Source organism: Chiloscyllium plagiosum, chromosome 2 (genome assembly GCF_004010195.1).
Source record: "Chiloscyllium plagiosum isolate BGI_BamShark_2017 chromosome 2, ASM401019v2, whole genome shotgun sequence".
Taxonomy (NCBI): Eukaryota; Metazoa; Chordata; class Chondrichthyes; order Orectolobiformes; family Hemiscylliidae; genus Chiloscyllium; species Chiloscyllium plagiosum.
Window position 1 is genome coordinate 115,020,396 of NC_057711.1, and position 22,659 is coordinate 115,043,054.

General features: G+C 41.1%; 1 protein-coding gene across 1 annotated transcript in view; it reads right to left on the bottom strand.

The window, feature by feature from the left end:
* Positions 1 to 22,659, bottom strand: part of si:dkey-238d18.4 (TBC1 domain family member 17) — a 49,639-nt gene that overhangs the window by 13,228 nt on the left and 13,752 nt on the right. Inside the window, exons 3-7 of the mRNA XM_043716526.1 lie at positions 18,069 to 18,193; positions 13,098 to 13,201; positions 10,811 to 10,878; positions 9,566 to 9,712; positions 19 to 109 (exon numbers count right to left, since the gene is read on the bottom strand). Coding sequence (XP_043572461.1) covers positions 19 to 109; positions 9,566 to 9,712; positions 10,811 to 10,878; positions 13,098 to 13,201; positions 18,069 to 18,193 — 535 coding nt within the window. The remainder of the gene's footprint in view (positions 1 to 18; positions 110 to 9,565; positions 9,713 to 10,810; positions 10,879 to 13,097; positions 13,202 to 18,068; positions 18,194 to 22,659) is intronic.

Sequence of the window (22,659 nt, forward strand, 5' to 3'; positions counted from 1 at the left end):
CAGCTATTATTATCTTACCTGTGGCAGAAGGTGAGTCCATTCATCCCATCCCTCAGGAGGTGAGCGTAAAGTTGCAAGTCCAGTTCCTTTAGGAGTTGTTCCTCAAGTCCTGGACAACCATGAAGTACATTGTAATTAATTAGTGCAAACAAAATTATAACCAAGAAAGTTGAGCCAAGACTTGCTTTTGATGATATCAGTGGAAACTCCTTGTAGAGACAGGCTATATTAACATCCTGGATGTTGTTATTGACTGGAAACTGAACTGGGGTAGTCATATAAATACTGTGGCTCCAACAACAGGTCAGAGACTAGGAATTCTGCAGCAAGTAGCTCACCATCTGACCCTCCAAAGCAGGTCCACCATCAAGGCATATGTCAGGAGTGTGATGGAATACTTCCCATTTGTCTGAATGAGTGCAGCTCTAACAAGACAAGAAGCTTAACACCATCCAGACAAAATATGCCCACTTAGTTGGCACATCCACAAACCTTCACTCTCTCCACCACCAATACGGAGTAGCACCTTCCAAGCTATGAGCTCTACTGCTTAGAAGGACAAAGTCAGCAGATATAAGAGAACCGCCACCACCTTCCAAGTTTCACTCCAAGTCACACACCATCCTGACTTGGAAATATATTGCTGTTCCTTCACTGTTGCTGAGTCGAAATCCTCAAACTTCCTCCCTTACAGCATTGTTGGTCTACCTATAAACAATGGATTAGTGTGGTTTAATCGATAGCTCACCACCATCTTCTCAAGCGTAACTATTGATGGGTGATAAATGTTGGCCCAACCAGCACCATCCACACTTCATGTATAAATAAAATAAAAACTTGACATCCATTGAAGTACTTTCTGGACTGTAGTCACTGTCACAATGTAGGAAATCCAGCAGATAACTCTCACAGCAAATTCCCACAATCAATATCATCATCAGTTCTTTCTGGGATATTACTCAAGAAATAAATAGTGCCCAGGACACTGAAAAACTCCCATACTCTACTTTGAAATAGTGATATAGGTCTTCTAATTCCACCAGGACAGTTAGAAGGGAACTTGGTTTCATATCTCAACAAAAGATCATAGATTACAGAATCCCTATAGTGCAGACAGAGGCCACTCAGCTCACTGAATCTGCACTGACCCTCCAGGGAGTATCCCATCTTATCTCCATAACCTCACATTTCCCGTGGCTAATCCCCCTAGCCTGCACGTCCCTGGACACTATGGGTAATTTAGCACGGCCAATCCACTTAACCTGCACAGCTTTGGACTGGAGGAGGAAACCCACACAGACATGGGGAAAATGTCTGCATGGAGTTTGCAGTCACCCAAGGCTGCAATCAAACCCAGGTCCTTGGCACTGAGAGGCAACGGTGCTCACCACTGTGTCAGGCACCTCCAATCGTGCAACACGACAGCATCAACTTTGAGCTTTGGGCTCACATCCTGGCGTTGGAGATGGACCTGGTCCCAGAACCTTCTGATTCAGAGATGACTATGTTACTAAGTGAGCCGCAGATGATAAACTTCAAAGTTTGGTCTGCAAGTCAGTACAATATATAAAACAAGCCCATTTTTCCAGCTGCAAAAATAATGTTTATGTGTCTACCCAGCACAGTTGACACTGCTCTTCCCTTACACGTTCATCATTCTGTACTCACATTAGTAGCCAGCTTCAATTTTTCACCCCATGAATGAATGTTTTGCTTAATAATATTATATAACTGAGTGCATTGGATCAAGCAGGAAATAGTTGTATGGTGAAAATGCGTAGGAGATTAAGATATGGCTATGTTTTGTGTCAAGTGCTGACGACACTTAAAAATGGTGACCATTTTTACATACAAAGTGGTTGTTAATTTTACACGGTGTAGAATTCAACCTTCGTTTTTTGAAGGGATTTTTGAGGCTTCAAGGTCAATTTATATGCTGGCATCGACAGAAGTTTAAGATTTAGAACTGGATCTCTTTCTTTCCACCCATACCCCTAACCTCAGGCAGAGAACTGAAAAAGTTAATTGAAATATATTCACACAGCACAGTTTCATTTCCTTGCACAGAGCCTATTTTTTTCTCAGTAAAAGAATAGTTTCATCTGAGATTTTAAAATCCTCATTCTTGTTTTAAAATCCCTTCATGGCTTTCTCCTCTCTATCTCTAATTACTGCCAATCCCAAAACCCTCCATGATGTGTGTGTTCCTTTAATGCTGACATCTTGGGCAATACAATTTTAATGGTGACTATGTTTTCATTGCCTAGGACTCAAGCTCTGGAAATCTTTCCCTAGGCCTCTCAAGCTTACTTACCCTCGAGACAATCCTTAAATATCTACCCTTTTGACCAGGATTTTGATCATCTGGCCTAATGCTCCCTATCTAGTTCAGAGTTATGTTTTGTTTTATAACACTTCTAATACTGCATTGGCATGTTTGTATTACATTAAATGTGTGATATATAAACGTTGTTTTCTTGAAATATTCTGCCCTTTAAGCACATTGCCAGGGTAGAGAAGGCAGCGTTGGGAATGCTTGCCTTTATAGGTCAGTGCACTGAGTATAGGAGTTGGGAGGTCATGTTGCAGTGTACGAACATTGGTTTGGCCACTTTTGGAATAGTGTGCGCAACTCTGGACTCCCTTCTATAAGAAGGATGATGTGAAACTAGAAAGGGCTCAAAAAAGATTTAAGAGGATATTGCCAGAGTTGGAGAATTTGGACGAAAGGGAGAGGCTGCATAGGCTGGGGCTGTTTTCCCTGGAGCATCAGAGGCTGAAGGGTGATCTTATAGAGGCTTATAAAATCGTGGGGGGCATGGATAGGGTAAATAGGCAAGCTCTTTTCCCCAGGGTGGGAGAGTCCAAAACTAGAAGACATAGGTTTAAGGTGAGAGGAGATATAAAATGGACCTAAGGGGCAACTTCTTCACGCAGAGGTTGGTGCATGTATGGAATGAGCTGCCAGAGAAAGTGGTGGAGGCTGGTACAATTATAGCATTTAAAAGGCATCTGGATAGGTATATGAAAAGGAATGGTTTAGAGGGATCTGGACTAAATGCTGGCAAATGGGACTAAATTAACTTAGGATGTCTGGTCGGCATGGACAAGTTGGATTGAAGTAAAATCCCATATCAGTACTTCACAGAGCAAAATGTTTCTCCTAGGAGTACTGGTTAATGTTTATAAAGCCATTATCATGAATATTTCTATTAAATCTCACTTTCATCTTCTCTAAAGAGAAGAAGCCCAACTTCTTTAATTTCTGAGTTACTGAAGTCCCGTCTGCCAGGTATTGTTCTAGTATCTCATCTGCACCCCCTCCAACGTCTTCACATCCACTAATTTCACAGCCTCAATGAGCAATGGAATTGCTTTGAGTCAAAGATAATTAACGATTTGGATTGTGCATTTTGGAAAGGTAAATCAGGACAGGACTTTTTAAATGCCTAATAGTAAGGTCCTGGGGAGTGTTGCTGAACAAGGAGATCTTGGAGTGCAGATTCACAGTTCCTTGAAAGTTGCAGGTAGATAGGATAGTGAAGAAAGTGGATAAAGGTATGCCTGCCTTTACTGGCCAGTGCATTGAGTAGAGGAGTTGGGAAATCACGTTGCAGCTGTACAAAGGATGAGGAGTGATCTCACAGAAGTTTATAAAATCATGAGGGCATGGATAGGGTGAATAGCCAAGGTATTTTCCCCTGGGTAGGCAGAATCCAAAACGAGAGGGCATAGGTTCAAGGTGAGAGCAGATAGATTTAAAAGCGACCCAAGGGGCAACCTTTTCATGCAGAGGGTGGTGCATGTATCGAATGAGCTGCTGGAGAAGTGGTGGGGGCTGGTACAATTACAACATTTAAAAGCTATCTGAATGGGTATATGAATTGAAAGGATTTAGAGGGATCTGGGCCAAATGCTGACAAATGGGACCGGATTTATTTAGGACATCTGGCCAGCAAGAATGAGTTGGACCAAAAGATGTGTTTCCATGCTGTACAACTCTGACTGCATAAAAACAGAGGATAAAGCTGCAACCTGATCATGTCACGGTTACTGAACAGGAGATGGCAGCAAAGTGTCAAAATTAGTAACACAAACAGCAGAATTAGTAAAAACCCGCAGATTACAAACAGTAACGTATAAAGAAAGCACGTACTGGGACTAAATCAAAGGATGTCGTGTAATTAGAAAATGTGCCAGGCCTCAGGGACCTCCGTTGTGTGGAGTGACTGGAATTACTAAGATTGAACAGAAAAGTAATGGGAAGATTTAATCGAGGCTTTCAAAATCAGGAGGTTTGAGTAAATCAGGAGTAAATCCACTGGCAGATGGGTTAATAACTACAGGATAGATTTAAGATAATTTAGGAAAAGCAGAGACAAGGGGGTGTGGGGGAGAAATTCATTTTAACACAATTGGTGATGATTTGGTATATACTGCCTGAAAAGGATGGGGAGGGCAAATTCAATACTCCTGCTAAAAATGGGAGGTGGAGAAACAATTGAGAAGAAAAACTAATTGTGCGACTGTTGGAAAGAGCTGTTATTCTTCAGTTCCTCTCTCCTTTGTGTACTTCATAAATTTTCCTTCAATGTGTCTGCAGTATTTGCCTCAACTACTTCCTGTGGTAGAGAGTTCCTCATTCTCCCTCACTCTCTGGCTCAAGAGGTTTTCTCATTAGATTTATTCAAAACTATTCCTTTTATGGCCTCAAGTTTTAGAAATGGAGTCGGGTTCTTTACATCTAACCTATAAAATTCATTCATAACGATAAAGGCAGCTATCAGGTCACACCTCAACTTTCTGGTTTGTGAAGAGAAGGCCAAATCTGTTCCAGGGTACGAGGAGCTCTTGTGAGCAATGTTGCCAAGTGTCTCATGTTGAGATGTGAAATTTAAATAAATGTCACTGCAAATGACCACCCACAATCATCTGAAGTAGTGCTTAGTACAAATAATTGCCAAGGTGATGATCCAGGTCACCTGCCTTGCTGGTACCAGAGTGGGATCAGAGAAAAACAAAAAGTAATTTCTAAGTGTTAGCTAGAGTGGTCAAATTTCCAGGGATTCTCACATCAAGCAACAACCCTGTGAATGTCAGTATGACCAGAAAACTGCATGTCAGTATATAAGAATTGGCTCTGGTATTTCTCAAGTTTAGCCGTCTCTGACTTTAAAAATATTTAATGCCCTGCTTCCACCTCACTCTGAGGGAGAATCCCCATGTTTCTTGTTCTCTATTTTGTTTTTGTGACATCATATTAAGTTTCACTTTCCTGCTTGGAATGATATTGCTCCTTCACATTAAACATCTTTATTTCTCCTCCCTAGCAACATCATTGTCCCCTTATGGATTCCAGACTGAGCAGGGTCTCTTCACCACTTCAGGTTATGTGATTGCTTTTCAGTTGGCCCCAGAGAGAGTGTCTCAACTCTCAGACACTTGCGCGTTAAAATCCTAATCCATATTTTTGCACAGAAATTCAGGCTGAGATTCCCAGAGCAGCACAGAGTATGCCGGACTGTCAGAGATGCCACCTCACAGTTCATAGTGAAGCACCATCTGCTACTTTGACACCTCAACTCTGGATGAACAGGTCATTTTATGAGGTAAGATTGGACAGGTAGAGCACACATCCACTGGAGTGGAGGAGATTGACTGGAAATTCTATTGAACATAAGATCCTGAGAGGGACTTGACAGGCTAGATGCTGAAAGCATGCTTCCCCTTTTAAAGGTGACTGGACCGAGGAGACACTGTTTAAAGATAAGGGGTTTCCCATTTAAGATGGAGATTGCAAGAAATTTCTCTTCTCAGAGGGTCACTGAGTCTGTGGAACTTTCTTCCTCAGAGAGGTGGAAGCAGGATCATTAAATATTTTTAAGCCGGAGAGTCAGATTCTTGACCAATAAGGATGTCATACGGTATCAGGTATTGCAGGGAAGTAGATTGACACTACAATCCAACCAGCCATAATCCTTACGAATTATAGAGGTGGCGCGAAGTGCCAAATAGCCTACCCTTGTGCCAAACTCATTTAAGCTCTTATTGATTTTTTGAATGACATTTAGGCCCTCAACCAGCACAGACAACAAAATCAATATACCATTCTCACACTAGTGTCTGTGAAAGCTTGCTGTGCACAGATTGGCTTCCATGTTTGCTCAAACAGTGACTGACACTTCAAAATGTCCTTCACAGATTGTAAAGTGCTTTGGCAAACTCTGAAGTCAAAGCAGATTCACAAATGCACACTCTTTTTTCTTGACTCTATCTTTTAGCTTTCCTTGGGGTTTTGATGCACGTTTACACCCTAGAAAACACCTTCGGAATTGCCATCCACACTTAGATTGATGCATTGTCATTCTGCTTGCAACGGGAAAGACATGATTTGTAAAGAAAATTGCAGCATGTAAACATCTAATTTTAATGTAATCGAGTAGGGAACAACACCGGAAAAGTCCAATTGTTGTCTCTAAACAGGAAGAGGATGGGGAGTATTAGATAAAAGTAGAAGCTGTAAGGTCATACAATATAGGAGCAGAATTAAGTCATTTGGTCCATCGCATATAGACTGGGTGGTTGAAAAGGCATTTAACAGACTTGCCTTCATTGCTCAGTCCTTTGAGTATTGGAATTGGGAAGTCATGCTGAGTTTCTACAGGATATTAGTCAGGCCTCTTCTGGAGTACTGTATCCAGTTCTGGTCGCTGTGTTATAGGAAGGAAACTATTAAGTTGGAGTGGATTCAGAAGAGATTTACCAGGATCTTGCCAGGTCTGAAAGGTTTGAGTCATAAAGACAGGCTGAATAAGCTCTGACCCTTTTTTTACCGGAATGTTGGCAGTTGAGAGGTTAACCTTATAGAGGTTTATAAGATCATGAAGGGCATAGATAAGGTTAGTGGTAGGTGCCTTTTCTTTAGAAGAACGGATTTCAAGACGAGGGGGTATATTTTTAAGGCAAGAGGAGAGATTTATAAAAAGACATGGGGCAAATGTTTCACAGAGGGTAGTTCACATGTGGAATGAACTTTGTGGAACCTTATAAGAGGTTCATAAAATCGTAAGGGGCATGGATAGAGTAAATATATAAGGACTGTTTCCTGGGGTGGGGGAGTCCAGAACTAGAGGGCATCAGTTTAGGGTGAGAGGGGAAAAAAATTAAAAGGAACCTAAGAAGCAACTTTTTCATTCAGAGGATGGTGTACATATGGAATGAGCTGCCAGAGAAAGTAGAGGAGGCTGGTACAATTACACCATTTAAAAGGCATCTGGATGGGTATATGAATAGGAAGGGTTTATTAGGTAATGGGCCAAGTGCTGGCAAATGGGACTAGATTAGATTGGGATATCTGATTGACATGGATAAGTTGGACCGAAGGGTCTGTCTCCATGCTGTACATCTCTATGACTGTGACTCAGTGTGGTGGATGCTGGCACAAGTACAATATTTAAAAGACATTTGGACATACGTACATGAACAGGGAAGGTTTGGAGGGATATGGGCCAGGAGCAGGCAGGTATGGCTAGCTTAGTTTGGGATTATGTTTGGCATGGACTGGTTGGACTGAAGGGTCTGATTCTGTGCTTTATAAATCTATGACTAAGTCTGTTCCACCCTTAAAATATGGCTGATATGTTTCTCAATCCCATTCTTCTGCCTTCATCCTGTCACACTTGATAGCCCTGCTAATCAAGATTCTATCACTGTCTTAAATATACTTACTGGCTTGGCCTCCACAGCCTTCTGTTGGTTTTTAAAGGCTTCCCAATCCTCTGGCTTCCCACTAATCTTCACCATATTTTATACTTTTGCTTTTAGGCTGCCCCGGATTTCCTTGGTCAGACATGGTCACGTCATCCTCCCCTTAATATGTTTCTTCTTCCTTGCGAAGAATTACTGCTGTGCCTCTCGAATTTGCCCCCAAAACTTCTGCCATTGCTGCTCCACTGTCTTCCCTGCGGTGCTCCCCTTCCAATCAACCCTGGCCAACTCCTCCCTCATGTCTTGATCGTCACTTTTACTCAATTGTAATATTGTTACATCTGAAAGTGGAGTCACAGGTAGCTAGGGTAGTGAAGGTGGTGCTTGGTAATCTTTCCCTTATTGGTCAGTGCATTGTGTATAGGAGTTGGGTGGTCATGTTGCGGTTGTACAGGACACTGATTAGGCCATTTGTGTCCAATTCTGATCTCCCTGCACTAGCAAGGATGTTGTGAAACTTGAAAGGGTTCAGAAAAAACCTACAAAGATGTTGCTAGGATTGGAGGGTTTGAGTTATAGGGAGTGGCTGAATAGGCTGGGGTTGTCTTCCCTGAAGCGTCAGAGGCTGAGAGGTGACCTTATAGAGGTTTATAAAATCATGAGGGGACATGGATAGGCTAATGGACAAGGTCTTTTCCCTGGGGTGGGGAAGTCCAGAACTAGAGGACATAGATTTAGGGTGAGAGGGGAAAGATATAAAACAGACCCAAGGAGCAACTTTTTCACGCAGAGGGTGGTGCATGTATGGAATGAGCTGCCAGAGGAAGTGGAGGCTGGTCTAATTACAACATTTAAAAGGCAGTTGGATGGGTATATGAATAGGCCGGGTTTAGACAGATATGGGCCAAGTGCTGGCAAATGGGACTAGATTAATTTAGGATATCTGATCGGATCGGGGTGGACGAGTTGGACCAAAGGATCGGTTTCCATGCTGTACATCTCTATGATGTCTGATATGATTCCAACTTCTCCCTCCCGAACTGTCAGGTGAATTCAATGTTGTGATCACTGCTTCCTGGGGGGGTTCCTTCACATTCATCTCCCTCACCAAGTCTGCCTCAATACACATTATACCCAGAATTGCCCATTCCCTAGTGGACTTTACCACAATATGCTCCAAAAAACCATCTTGTAGACATTCCACCAATTCCTTTTCTAGGGATCCACTGCCAACCTGATTTGCCTGGTCCACCAGCATATTGAAATCCGCCCTGTTTATTGTAATAGTTCCTTTCTTAAATGCCTTTTCTATTTCCTGAAATATTTTTTGCCCTGTATCCTATTTCTCCCATCAGGGTTGATTTACCTTCGCAGTTCCTCTACCCACACAGATTCTACATCTTCCAATCCAATAATTGTGTCTTGCTTTCAATTTAATTTCATTTCTTCCAAAACAACACAACTCTCTGTCCATCTGCCTGCCCTTTTAACAGGACATGTATCCTTGTATGTTTACCTCCCGGCGCGGATTTACTTGCATCAGGTCTCCATGACGTCCTCAACATCATATGTGCCAATTTCAATTTTCACCACAAGCTCATTTACCTTGTTTCATATACTGTGCGCAGGATTTAAGTACAATACCCTGCATTGACCACCCCTCTTCTCATAGCTGTCCTCCTTACCGACTGAGCCTGAAAACCCAGAGTTTAAAGGAATATTAGGACTGATGACTAAAAGCTGGTTTAACGTACATCTTTTTCCAAGAGAGAATCTTACAGGAGGAAATAGAGTTGGGTATACATAAAAACAATAGGATATCAGCCCAAACCTGAATGTATGGCTAAAGCAGACTTACTGATTTTCCTCATCAAGCCTTCTTCTTTGAAGTCATAAGAAATCTTCTCAAAGTAGAATGCAGAGCACCAGTATGCATCCACTTCAGAGTCCAGTACCTCTAAGAAGCGGCTAACGAGGTCATTCATGCCTTGAACATAGCTTACATCTAAAAACGCATAAGTAGAATACAGTTTCAGAGGATACACATTGCAAACACCTTCTTTACAAGTTATTTTTAGATCCAAAATGTCTTTGCTATAAGTGTTAATTTTACAAATGGATTACATTATCCTTTTGTCATTCTATAATTGCCTTCAGAATGAGAGATTTGGCTTTAAAAAAAATTGATTCACACATTGAGAGTATCGCTTACAAGGCCAGCATTTATTGCCCTTAATTGTTCTTAAGGTGGTAAAACTGGAGCAATTCTGTTCTCAAAATGGCAGGATAATTTCCTAAGCTTTGATACTATGTCATTCTTATAGTTTGCATTAAAATGAAGTTAATCATTATTGTTAGCTCAGTGGCTCGCACTCTCCTCTCTGGTTCTGAATATGTATTTTCAAGCCCTAGTGCAGAATGCGCACATAAAATCCAAGCTTGGACACTCCTTGGGTAGTTCTGAGGGAGCGCTGCACTGTCATATTTTGGCGAAGAAGTTAATGCGAGGGCCATCTACCATTTCAGATGGGCATAGGAAATTCCACAATACTATAATGATCAGCCGAGGTATTCTTCCTGGTGTTCAGACCATAATTCTTTTACGGCTATTCCTTTTGTATCACTGCATTCAGGGCATTACATATTATGTATCAACCAATACTGTCTCAGAGCTTGCTGGTTGATACATATATATAATTTCATGGCATTATGTATTAATTCCCATTCCCAGAACATGCCTTTGTTTTATATTTGAAAAGTGACACAGAATCACAGTGAACAAAATTCATCCCTCTCCAGCCAGACCCAGAATCACACTTCCACCAAGCTCTCCCCCTCCCCAGCCACTCTTCATTCACTGACTCCCAGCTCACCCCACAATCTCTTGATCCACTTCTCTTGCATTTGGGCTCCTGCACCTACCTGCAGGTCAATTACAAGATTATCTGAATTTTGTGAACCTGATATTCATGTTAATACAGACTTTTACTGTGTTTCATCATTTCTAAATCTCGTTGGAACATGAAACTTGCTACAGAAATGCAAAACCCTATTTTTAAATAAACAACCCAAGAAAACAATACTCAAAAGGCAGCAAGTGTACCTGGATGAAATGCAGCAAAAGTGATTAGTATATCTCTCAACACCATTAGGTTGATCACACCATCATTTCTAGGGAACAGAAAAAGCATATTTATCAATAGATCATCAGAACAGGTAGATTTCATTTTATTATTACTGTTGTGGTGTCAAACATACAGCTTTAAGCAGAGCCAATCCCACACTCATCCGACAACATGCCAAATAGAGTAACCTGCATTTATTAAAAAAAACCTATGAATGACACAAAGTACTGTATTCAATTCTGGGCACCACACCTTAGGATCTACATAATTAATGAACTGGGCCTGTGGCAAATATGAGGAAACAAAATAAAAAGGAGATAAAAATCTACTTGGTTTCACCCCAATCTGCCTATCACAGGTCGATCTATCCACTACTGTATCAGTAAGGGTAATCACTGCACAGATTGTAATGAGGTCAGCCAGGTGCACCTCAGAATGGGTTCCCTGATTGGGGCTGTTAATCTAGTCAAAATAAGTACTGGCTGAGAGCTGGATCTTGTTCAGGACTTTCTATTTGCTAGTAAAAGGTGACTTGGTGATGGGCTACTGTGCTCTATGGGGTTATTTTAATCACCAGAGTGTCATTTTGGGGATGAAGTCCTGCCTTCACATGGAGAATAAATATCTCTGGTGGAACCATCATCCTCCTAAATGGGAGGATCTTGCAAGTTAAAACTGAGCATCCATGAGGCACTGTGGGCCAATAGCAGAACTATACTCAACCATAATGTGTAAACTTATGGTACAGCATATCCCCACACTACCATTAAACCAGGGGACCATCCCTGACTCAATGAAGGGTGCAGAAGGACATACGAGGACCATCTACAAGATGCAGTGCAGAAACTCCAAGCTTCTTCGACATCTTCCAAACCCACTACTCTACCGACTAGAAAGTAGCAGATGCACAGGAACATCACACCTCCTTGACTTGAAACTATATTACCTTTCCATCATTCTCACTGCATCTAAATCCTGGGGAACACCTTTCCTAACAACGCTATGCACATTGTTACACCACAAAATTGGAGAGGTTCATCAGAACAGCTCCCAACCAAATTCGCTGGAGCAATTTGGAGGGACATTAAAGACTTGCTCTGCCAGTGACATTCACATTCCCTTGAACAAAAAAAAACAAAATTTATTGGTCTTGGGGGGAGTGCATACTTGATTTACCAGAATAACCCCTGAGAATCAATGGTTAAAACAGGAGGAGAGATTACATAAATTTAGAATTAAAACCGAACATGCTGGAAATACACAACAGATCAGGGGCATCTGTCTACAGAGAAACAGAGTTAAAGTTCAATGCCTTTTCATGAAAACTTACTGTACATTTGAAAGCTCACTGAACTGTAACATTAACTCTGTTTCTCATCCCACAGAGACTGCCTGACTTGAGTATTCCCAACATTTTCTGTTTTCATTTCATTTCAGTTCAAAACCCAATATATTCCTTCCATTTACCTAAATTATGGTTGCATTCCCTGGATCTAGATGGTGAAGGGTTAACTTGATCAGAATTTACAAGATTTCAGGGGGAACTAATAAGATTAAATCTGACTGAAACTGCATTCACTGGTCAGATTGTTGAGGGCAGAGATATACAACCCGAATATTAGGCCAGACTTTGCAGGACTGAAATTAGGAACCATTACTACAAAGTGTGGTAGATTTCAGAAACTCTTTTGCAAATTAAAAATTACACTTCATCACTTGTGAGGCACGGACATAGGTGACATAATGGCTCAGTGGTTAGCACTGCTGCCTCAACAGCTCCAGGGACCCGGGTTCAATTCCAGACTCGGGCGACTGTCTTTGTGGAGTTTGCACATCCTCCCTGTGTCTGCGTCCGTTTCCTCCGGGTGCCCAGGTTTCCTCCCACAGTCCAAAGATGTGCTATTGCCCATGGTGTTAGGTGCATTAGCCAGGGGTAAATATAGGGTGGGGGAATGGATCTGGGTGGGTTACTCTTTGGAGGGTCAGTGTGGACTTGTTGTGTCGATAGGCCTGTTTCCATACCGTAGGGAATCTAAATAAAAAATCTTGTAAATTTTCAATTGATAGATCTTTTGTTAGCTAAATGTATTAAGGGATACAGGGCAAAAATGCTACATATAGATTGTAGATCAACAAAAATCTGTGTGGTTATAGAGCTAAATGATCTACACCTGCCTCAAAAGTGATTTACCAAAGTAGGATTTGAAAGCAATCAATTGATCTAGTATATTGATACATTAGATTTAAAAACAAGTACACACTTACTGATAGTAATCCAAGACTCGTTCAGTTCTAGGCACATCTTTGTCTATGATCCTAATTGCTTCATGCAGTTCATGTACATTGATTTTCTGACGATCCACATAAAACTGAGAATAGTTTACAAAGAGATTTATCTTTATGTTATCCTACAAATGTTTTTTAATTTAAATAATTTTCAATTGTATATCTAGATCAAAGGATTTGGGCATCATGAAAACATATTATAGAAAAAATGGGATTGTTCTCCCTGGAGCTGATAGGTTTAAGGGCAACTTAATAGACATGCTCAAAATCATAAAGGGTTTTTGACAACAATAAATAGGAAGAAACTGCTTCCAGTAGCAGGAGAGTGAGTAACCAGATGACAGGGATATAAAGTAATTGTGAAACGATAAGCAGTGGTGTGGAAGGTTTTTTTTCCTACACAAATTGCTTTGATCCAGAATAGAGCCTGAAAGAGCAGTGGAAACAAATTCAAAGGCAATTTTCACATGGAAATTGGATAAATACATTAAGTGGAGAAAATATTTAAATAAATGCAGAAACAGCAGGGGAGTGGGGTTAATTGTTTTTTGGAAGAACTAGCAAGGAATGATAGACTGAATAACCTCCTTCTGTGCTACAAGACTTTTTGTTTCCATGGTTAGAAGGGTCAATGTTAGATGAACAAAGTTCAAAGATGACAAGTGTAGGCTAGATTTCAGCCTGACAACATATGTATGGAATCTCCTGCAGCCTCAATCCTCGGAGATCTCTAACCTCATCTAATTCCAGTCTTTTAAGCATGTCTAATGTTCACTGCTACACCATTAGCAACTTAAGTTCAAAAATATCCTCCCAAAACTGCAATCTCTCTCAGTCTCCTTCATTTAATACATGCCTTAAAACCTAACCGTTGACTAAGCTTTTGGAAACCTGTTCTAATATCTCATGTAACCAGGAGTCAGTCCTGTGACATTATGCTCTTGATAAGCACTCTGGAATGCTTTGTGGTGTGAGACAGTATATAAATAAGCTATATTGTGTTTAACAATTTTTTTCTGTAACACCTGAAAATCAGCTGTTGCAATGCCACTAGCAATCACTTTGGTCAATTCAGTTTCTGAGTTCTTCTCCACACAATGAAAAATTTCAACAACCAACTAAAAGCCTTTTAAAATGCAGAAAATATTGCAATTATAGATTCTGCACACGGGTAACATGATACCCTGCGACCTGGATAAGATCTCGTCAAAATACATTCTTGAAACAGGTGGGGCAACACCTATGGAGAGAAAGTCAAAATTTTAGCTTAAAATTTAATAGTGGTCTCAAGGTGATGGACTCAACTTTGAGAAGTCAATGGATATGCCTGAATCTTTTGCTGGAAACAGTCATCGTATGGCACTACCATGGCATACAAATGTGACTGACTGATCCGGAATCTTAACTGTTTCTCACTCCACAGATGCTGCCAGACCTACCACCAACCTCAAGTACAGGTTGACTGCCAAAAGCTTCTCATTTGGAACATATTCACATTACACTTTAACATTGACCGTGTCACTGAATATTGCAAAACAGATATCACAGAGATTCTGAATTACAAAACAACCTTGTTCACGTTGTTCTCTCCAAACAAGGCTAACTGGAATAAAAAGCAGAATGACTGAATGATTAGAGGAAAGAGGACATTCATTAATGGAGGAAGGACTTTGTGTAAATTGGTTGTAGTAACCTCGGATGAAATCGGAACGGATGCAGTCATCAAATTATTCAAGAAATATGGGATATCAACACACTTGATGGGACAGAGGATGATGTCTCAGGAATGATATGGCCAATAACTATGTGATTGCCAATTATTACCCATATGATGCCGTTCAAGAAACAGATAGGGTTGGTTCTAAAGAAGGGCAGATGGTTTGGCTTTATGGGTTATGTATATTTCATAAACATTATGTGCATGCTCTGCTGCTAAACTATTATTTTCTGTACTTTAGAAACTTAATTAAATTGTTAAAATTTTCAAATGGCTTTGGAGTTTGATGAATTTGCAGAATTAAGTACACAGAAATTATTGTTGATCTTCATGAAGATTACTATTTTATAAAATAAAAAAGCTTTATTGCCTTTTGTGCTTGATTTGGGGCAGGATTCAGGGGAACAGTCACTGACGTTGCGATTGGCTGATGCACAGGTGGCATGGTGACTCAGTGGTTAGCATTGCTGCCTCACAGCACCAGGGACCTGTGAACAATTCCAGCTTGGGTGGCTGTCCATGTGGAGATTGCATACTCTCCCCATAACAGTGTTGGTTTCTGCCAGGTGCTCCTGTTTCTTCCCATGGGAAGGTTGGGGCGGGGGGAGAAATAGGGAGTTGTTAGGGGTGCTGTTTGAAGCATCAGTACGGGCTCAATGGGCTGAATGGCCTCTCTCTGCACTGAAGGAATTCTAGGATACCATTGTAAACAACTGGCTAGCAAGACAAAGGGAGACCCCTTGGAAATATTACTCATGTATAAGTCAATTCCCTACTATTTTACTAAGAAATCTGGTCACAGGAGCTGCATTTTTACACTAGAATGCATGATGTATTTCAGATTTCTAGCATGTAGTATTTCTGCCTTTCATTTAAGTTATATCAAAATGTCTTACGAATGAATTCATCCCATTCCCTGCATGGAAAGTAGAATATATTCAAGTTACAGGATGAAGAAAATGCCAACATCTTCAGTGCCACAGTTTCAGCCATAATTTTAATGGGAGCAATCCAATGTGGAAATGTTTCAACATATTGGGCAAAAGGCGGTCAAGAAGTGACTCTGGCAGAACAGGAAAAGGTCCCATCTGCCAATTGCCACTGAGTAATCTGTCTTTAAATTTGCCTCGTGCATGATAACCTGTATTCCAGTGTAGTAAAGGGAGTTAGAGAAATACTAGATGCATTGGTGGTCATCTTCCAAACTTTTATGGGCGCTGAAGAAGTTCCTATAGGTTGGAGGATGGCAAATATAACCCTGCTATTTAAAAATGGGAGAGAAAAAAAACCAATGAAATAAAGACCAGCTTGATTACCACCAGTCATGGGGAAAATGCTCCAGTCTTTTACAATCTATTATTAGATTTGATTAGATTACATTACAGTGTGGAAACAGGCCCTTCGGCCCAACAAGTCCACACCGACCCGCCGAAGCGAAACCCACCCATACCCCTACATTTACCCCTTACCTAACACTACGGGCAATTTAGCATGGCCAATTCACCTGACCCTGCACATTTTTGGACTGTGGGAGGAAACCGGAGCACCCGGAGAAAACCCACGCAGACACGGGGAGAACGTGCAAACTCCACACAGTCAGTCGCCTGAGGCGGGAATTGAACCCGGGTCTCAGGCGCTGTGAGGCAGCAGTGCTAACCACTGTGCCACCGTGCCGCCCACCACCACACTTATGAAGGATATGATAACAGAACACTTGGAAAACATTACAGGATTAGTCAAAATCAATGTGGTTTATACAAGGCAAATCATGCTCAACTAATCTAGTTGACTTTTTGAAGATGTAACTAGTAGAATAGATAAAGGAAAACCAATGGATGTGGTGCATTTGAATTTCAAGAAAGCTTTTGATAAGGTCCCACATAAGGCATTAGTGGGCAAAATTATAACACATGTATTGGGAGCAATATACTGGCATGGAATGGGAATTGGGTAACAGACTAGAAACTGAGTGGATACACGTGGATCTTTTTCTGAGTGGCATCAGTGTATGGACCCAATATTCATAATATATAGAAACATATATTAGATGAGGGAACCAAATGCAAGATTTCCAATTTTGCTGATGACACACTAGAGCTAAATGTGAATTGAGAAGATGATGCAAGGAAGCTTCAGAGCGATCCAGACAAGTATGAGCTTATGCATGGCAGATGCAGCATAACATAGATGGATATAAAATTATACACGTTAGTGTGAGAAACAGAAAGGTCGAGTATTATTTAAATGGCAATATATAAATTGGAGGAAAAAGGAACCTGGGTGCCCTTGCTCACCAGTCAATGAAATTAGGTAAGCCAACTATAAGTTGGCCTTCATTGCAAGAGAATCTGAGTTCAGAAATTGAGATACCTTGCAGTTACACAGGGCCTTGGTGAGACTGTAACTGGAGTACTGTGTGCAGTTTTGGCCTCCCTACCCAAGAGAAGATATACTTGCCGTAGAGGAGTGCGGCAGAAGCTCACCAGACTGATACCATGAATGGGTCATAAAGTGTGGTGCTGGAAAAGCACAACAAGTCAGGCAGCATCAGAGGAGTAGGAGTCAATGTTTCGAGCATGAGCTTTTCATCAATTCCTGATGAAGAGCTCATGCTTAAAACGTCGACTCTCCTGTTCCTCAGACGCTCTCCAGCATATGCAGTCCTCGCTTTCTCCTGATACCAGGAATGGGAGGACTGTCCTCTGAGGAAAGTTTGTGTCGACTGGACCTATATTCATGAGAACTTAGGAGAGTTTAGGAAAATGAAAGGAGATCCAAGTGAAATGTATAAAATTCTAACAGGGCTAGACATACTGGATGCAAGGTGGATTTTTCTGCTGGTTGGGGAGGTTAAAACCTGGAGTCATAGTCTCAGAATATGGGGTAGGTCGTTTAGCCAAAGATGACGTAACATTTTTTCCCTCAGAAGGTACTCAACCTGTGGAACTCACTATCTCAGAAGGACGTGAAGGCTAGATCACAGAGTATATTTAAGAAAAAGTATGATAAACTTTTAGATATTAAAGGCATCAAGACATATGGAGAGAAAGTGGCAATGTGGAATTGAGATGAAGAACCAGTCATAATCATATTGAATGATAGAGTGGGCTTAAAGTTTTGAATGGCTTACTCTTCACCTAGTTTCTTTGTTTCTAAACTTTTGATCTAACCAATGACTTTGTATTATTGTTACCACATGCAAAATCAATTCCCCTACCATTTATGAAACTGACCTTTGCCTGCAGCTCTATGAAGGATACCTGCTCAGTATTTTCCTCCGAAAGATCCACCTCCTGTCCTTTAAGATTGCAGCCACTGCCCCTTTGTTGATAAGCAACGGCTGCTTCATAAAGCTCTGCTACAGAGAGAAAGCAAGAAACACCACAGATCAGCCTAACACACACCATAAACTTCAGAAATAAGCCACGATGCAGTGGGATATCATTCTCAGCAGCTAGTCTGGAGCGAATATTGCCCACACTGTATCTGCGTAAGGAAGGGACAATCATCGGATTTTAACATTCTCAACCTGTTATCAAATTCCCCATGCCCTAGCCCTCTTCCTCTTGAGGCTATCCTGCTATGACTTCTTCCAGCTCAAGAGTTCACCAAGATCCTCATGACTGCAGTTTGTGGTCATTTGCTCCATAATTGCCAGCTGCACTTCAATGGCCTGGACTCTAGCTTCCCCCCTAAACCTCAGGTGCCTCTGTTTCCTCCTCAAGACTCTCAGTATAATTTGTCTTTTTGACAGAGCTTCTGATAACCTAATCTAATATCACCTTATCAGCTTACTATGAAATTATGTTTGACAATGCTCCTTGCCTTTTTTAACTAAATTAAAAAGATGCTATACACGTGCAAGTTATTGTCGATTACCAAGGAGACTCCAGGAAATTAAGCATGATCTACTGGATAACGCAGTGAGGAACACCCAAAGTAAAATCGTGGGACCATTTACATTTTCTCTAAGCTTTTTAGCTTCTTAACAATAAAAATATTGGAGATATTTGATGATTTGAGGAGTTTGGAAATGGAAGATTGCAATATAAAGCCACCAGGATAGGTCCAATAGCTGATAACCCTGATCTAACGCTGTGTCAATAGAATCAGTTCATGCTAAACACCAAAATATTTCAAGAATATGTTTGAAATTTCATGAAAGGTGTGAATCTAAGTAGTTACTGAACTAACTCCCAAAAAAGTACCTCAACACCACTCAACTGAAAAAAGTTCAGGTAATCAAGTTAATCTTACTCTGTTGAGTACATCTAAAGCCACTTCACATTCAAAGAGCTTATGGGTGAGGACTCCACCCACTATTTATTCATGGGATGTAAGCATCACTGGAAAGGAAATATTTATTCTTCTTTCCTCATTACCCATGAGAATGATAGTGATATCCTTCAACTACTGCAAGCCTGAAGGTAAATGTAAAGAAAGGAGTTTCAGGATTCCTCAAATCAGTCTGTCAAACAACAGAAAGGCCTGAATTTGCAAATAACTTATGCCATGGTATCTAAAATGCAAATCATTGTTACAGTACAGGAATGCCAAGAAATACTGACTCAATTAACCTATTCAATTCCATATGGAACATCCAAGCTCGTTGGGAATTTTGCACTAATCCAAAATGATTCCCATAAAAAAATCCGGCACGGTGGCACAGTGGTTAGCACTGTTTCCTCACAGTGCCGGAGACCCGGGTTCAATTCCCGCCTCAGGCGACTGACTGTGTGGAGTTTGCACGTTCTCCCCGTGTCTGCGTGGGTTTCCTCCGGGTGCTCCGGTTTCCTCCCACGGTCCAAAGATGTGCAGGTTAGGTGAATTGGCCATGCTAAATTGCCCGTAGTGTTAGGTAAGGGGTAAATGTAGGGGTATGGGTGGGTTGCGCTTCGGCGGGTCGGTGTGGACTTGTTGGGCCGAAGGGCCTGTTTCCATACTGTAATGTAATCTAAAAAATCTAAAATCTAAAATTCTCTCATTCACCCCTCATTCCAGCTCTGCCAGTCAATATAATCGTAGGTGGCCTTGGCTCCACTTTCATTTTAGCCCCCTTCACTCTTGACTCTTATAAATAAAGATCTTTCAAATTCAACTTGAAATAAATGACCCAGCTGTCACTGGGTTCTCAGGAAAAGAATTCTACAGACCGACATCCTCAAGGAAATGATTTCTCCTCAACTCAGTAATAAATAGGAAACTCTTCAATCTTCAAACTGTCATTCCATCTGGACTGACTCAAAAGGGGGAATATCCTCTCAGTAGCCACTCTTTAAAAAAACTTCTCTCAGAATCTTATATGTTTCAATCAGATCACCTCTCAACTTCCCAACTCCAATCAGTATAGGCTCAATTTGCTAAACCTTCCCTCATAAGAAAATGAAAGGTTCACATTTTTGGATCCCTGGAATCTCTTCTGGGGTAGAAGTGACCTGTATAAAAAAAGACGGATTGCACCTGAATTGGAAGGGGACTAATATGCTGGCAGAAAGGGGTGGGTTTGGTACCCAGGGAGATAGTGAGGAAGATCAGTCTGAGACTGGTACAGTTGGGAAAAGAAGTTGTCAAAAAGTCAGGATCAAAGCAGATAACGAGGTAGGACTGATAAATTAAACTGCATTTATTTCAACGTAGGAGGCTCAACCGGGAAGGCAGATGAACTCAGGGCATGGTTAGAAACATGGGACCTGGATATCAAAGCAATTAAAGAGATGTGGATCAGGGATGGACAGGACTGGCAGCTTAATGTAACAGGATACAAATGCTACAGGAAGGTGGTGGTGGTTGGGTTTTGGGTGGGGGGGGAGGGGGGAGCAAGAGAGGAGGGGGAGTTGGTGCTTTTGATAATGGATAATATTATGGCTGTACTTAGGGAGGATATTCCAGGGAATGTGTCCATGTAAATTATTTGGGTGGAACTGAGAAATAAGAAAGGGATGATCACCTTTTGAGATTTATTATTTACCCTCTAATAGACAGTGGGAAATTGAGAAACAAATTTGTAAGGAGATCTCAGTTATCCTCAAGAATAATAGGGTGGTTATGGTAGGGGATTTTAACTTTCCAAACATAGACATTGACTACCATAGTGTTAAGGGTTTAGACGGAGGAGAATTTGTTAGGTGTGTACAAGAAAATTTTCTGATTCAGTATGTGGATGTACCTATTAGAGAAGGTGCAAAACCTGACCTACTCTTGGGAAATAAGGCAGGGCAGGTGACTGAGGTGTCAGTGGGGGAGCACTTTGGGGCCAGCGACCATAATTCTATTAGTGGAATATTGTGTGCAATTCTGGTCTCCCTCTTATCGGGAAGGATATTGTGGAACTTGAAAGGGTTCAGGGGAAAGATCAACAAAGATGTTGCCAGGGTTGGAGGATTTAAGCTACGGGGAGAGGCTGAATAGGCTGGAACTGTTTTCCCTAGAGTGTTGGAGGCTGAGGGGTAACCTTATACTACAGAGGTTTATAAAATCGTGAGGGGCATGGATAGAGTAAATAGACAAGGTATTTTCCCTGGGGTGGGAGAGTCCAGAACTAGACAGCATAGAGTTAGGGTGAGTTTGGAGAGATTTAAAGGGACCCAAAGTGCAACTTTTCACGCAGAGGTGGTGGTGAAGGCTGGGACAATTATAACATTTAAAAGGTATCTGGATGGTTTTATGAATAGTTTGGAGGGATATGGGCCAAGTGCTGGCAAATGGGACTAGATTTGGGGTGTCTGGTTGGTGTGGATGAGTTGGATGGAAGAGTTTGTTTTCTTGCGGGATACCTGTATGATTCTGAATCCTCTTAGCCCAGGAAGCAACCTGATGAACAATTTGTGAACTGTCTCCAGTGCACAGATATGCCTCACGTAAGAGAACTAAATTAATTGAACAACTTTTTCTCATAGTCATGCATTTCATTAAGATCAACAGATCGATCAGTTTTGCTGAACAAAGGCCACTATGATTGACATAGACCATCATGAAATAGTTCTGAAGGAATGGATAAATTACTCACAAGACTGTCTAAGGGCGCTATTTTTACTGACTTGTGACAGGAACATCATCGAAAGGTTTGAAATTAAAATTGGGAAGACATTGGCAGAAGAGAACCCAGTGGGGCAAACAAGAGAACTTTCTTTAAACACAGCCTGAAAGGATGGTGCAAGCAGTTTCAATAGTAACATTTAAGAAGATGAATGAAATAGACACTTGAAGATGGAATATTTGCAGAGCTGTCGGGAAACAACAGGTAGAGTGGGATTAACTCAACAAACATTTTAAAAATACAACTGTGCCCCTATAGATTCAATGGTCTCCATTTTGCTGTAGCACCCCATGATTTAATCCAAATTAAAGGAAAAAGACAATTTTTCTGATAGCCAGGATCATTCTCCTTTTCTCCTGGTTGAAATTAGACTGATAGTCCTATACCAATCATGGATTACAACTGCTGAAAAAATATAGCTGGGGATCAGGAGCAATCAGAAAATAACCCCACATGCATAGACCAATTCTAACTTCTATACTTATACTGTTCCAGCACAGATTTATCAAAATTAAGGTGGAGACTGAGATTGTCCATGCAGACTGTGACCCATCCCAAAGTTACCACACTGGGGTGACCACAGCTAAACATTGTTATGAATTAGCCATTTGTTATGTCTCACTATCAGTTCACTGTGCAACAGTCCTGATCCCCCACTATACTCATCTCAAATGCTCACATCATTGTCAGTTCATGTTTAGTAATGTTTTTCTTGTGTTGCAACATTTGAGAGCTGTTGGCTTGGATGGGATGGGAAGACAGCTTGCAGAGAAAATGAGAAATTAACT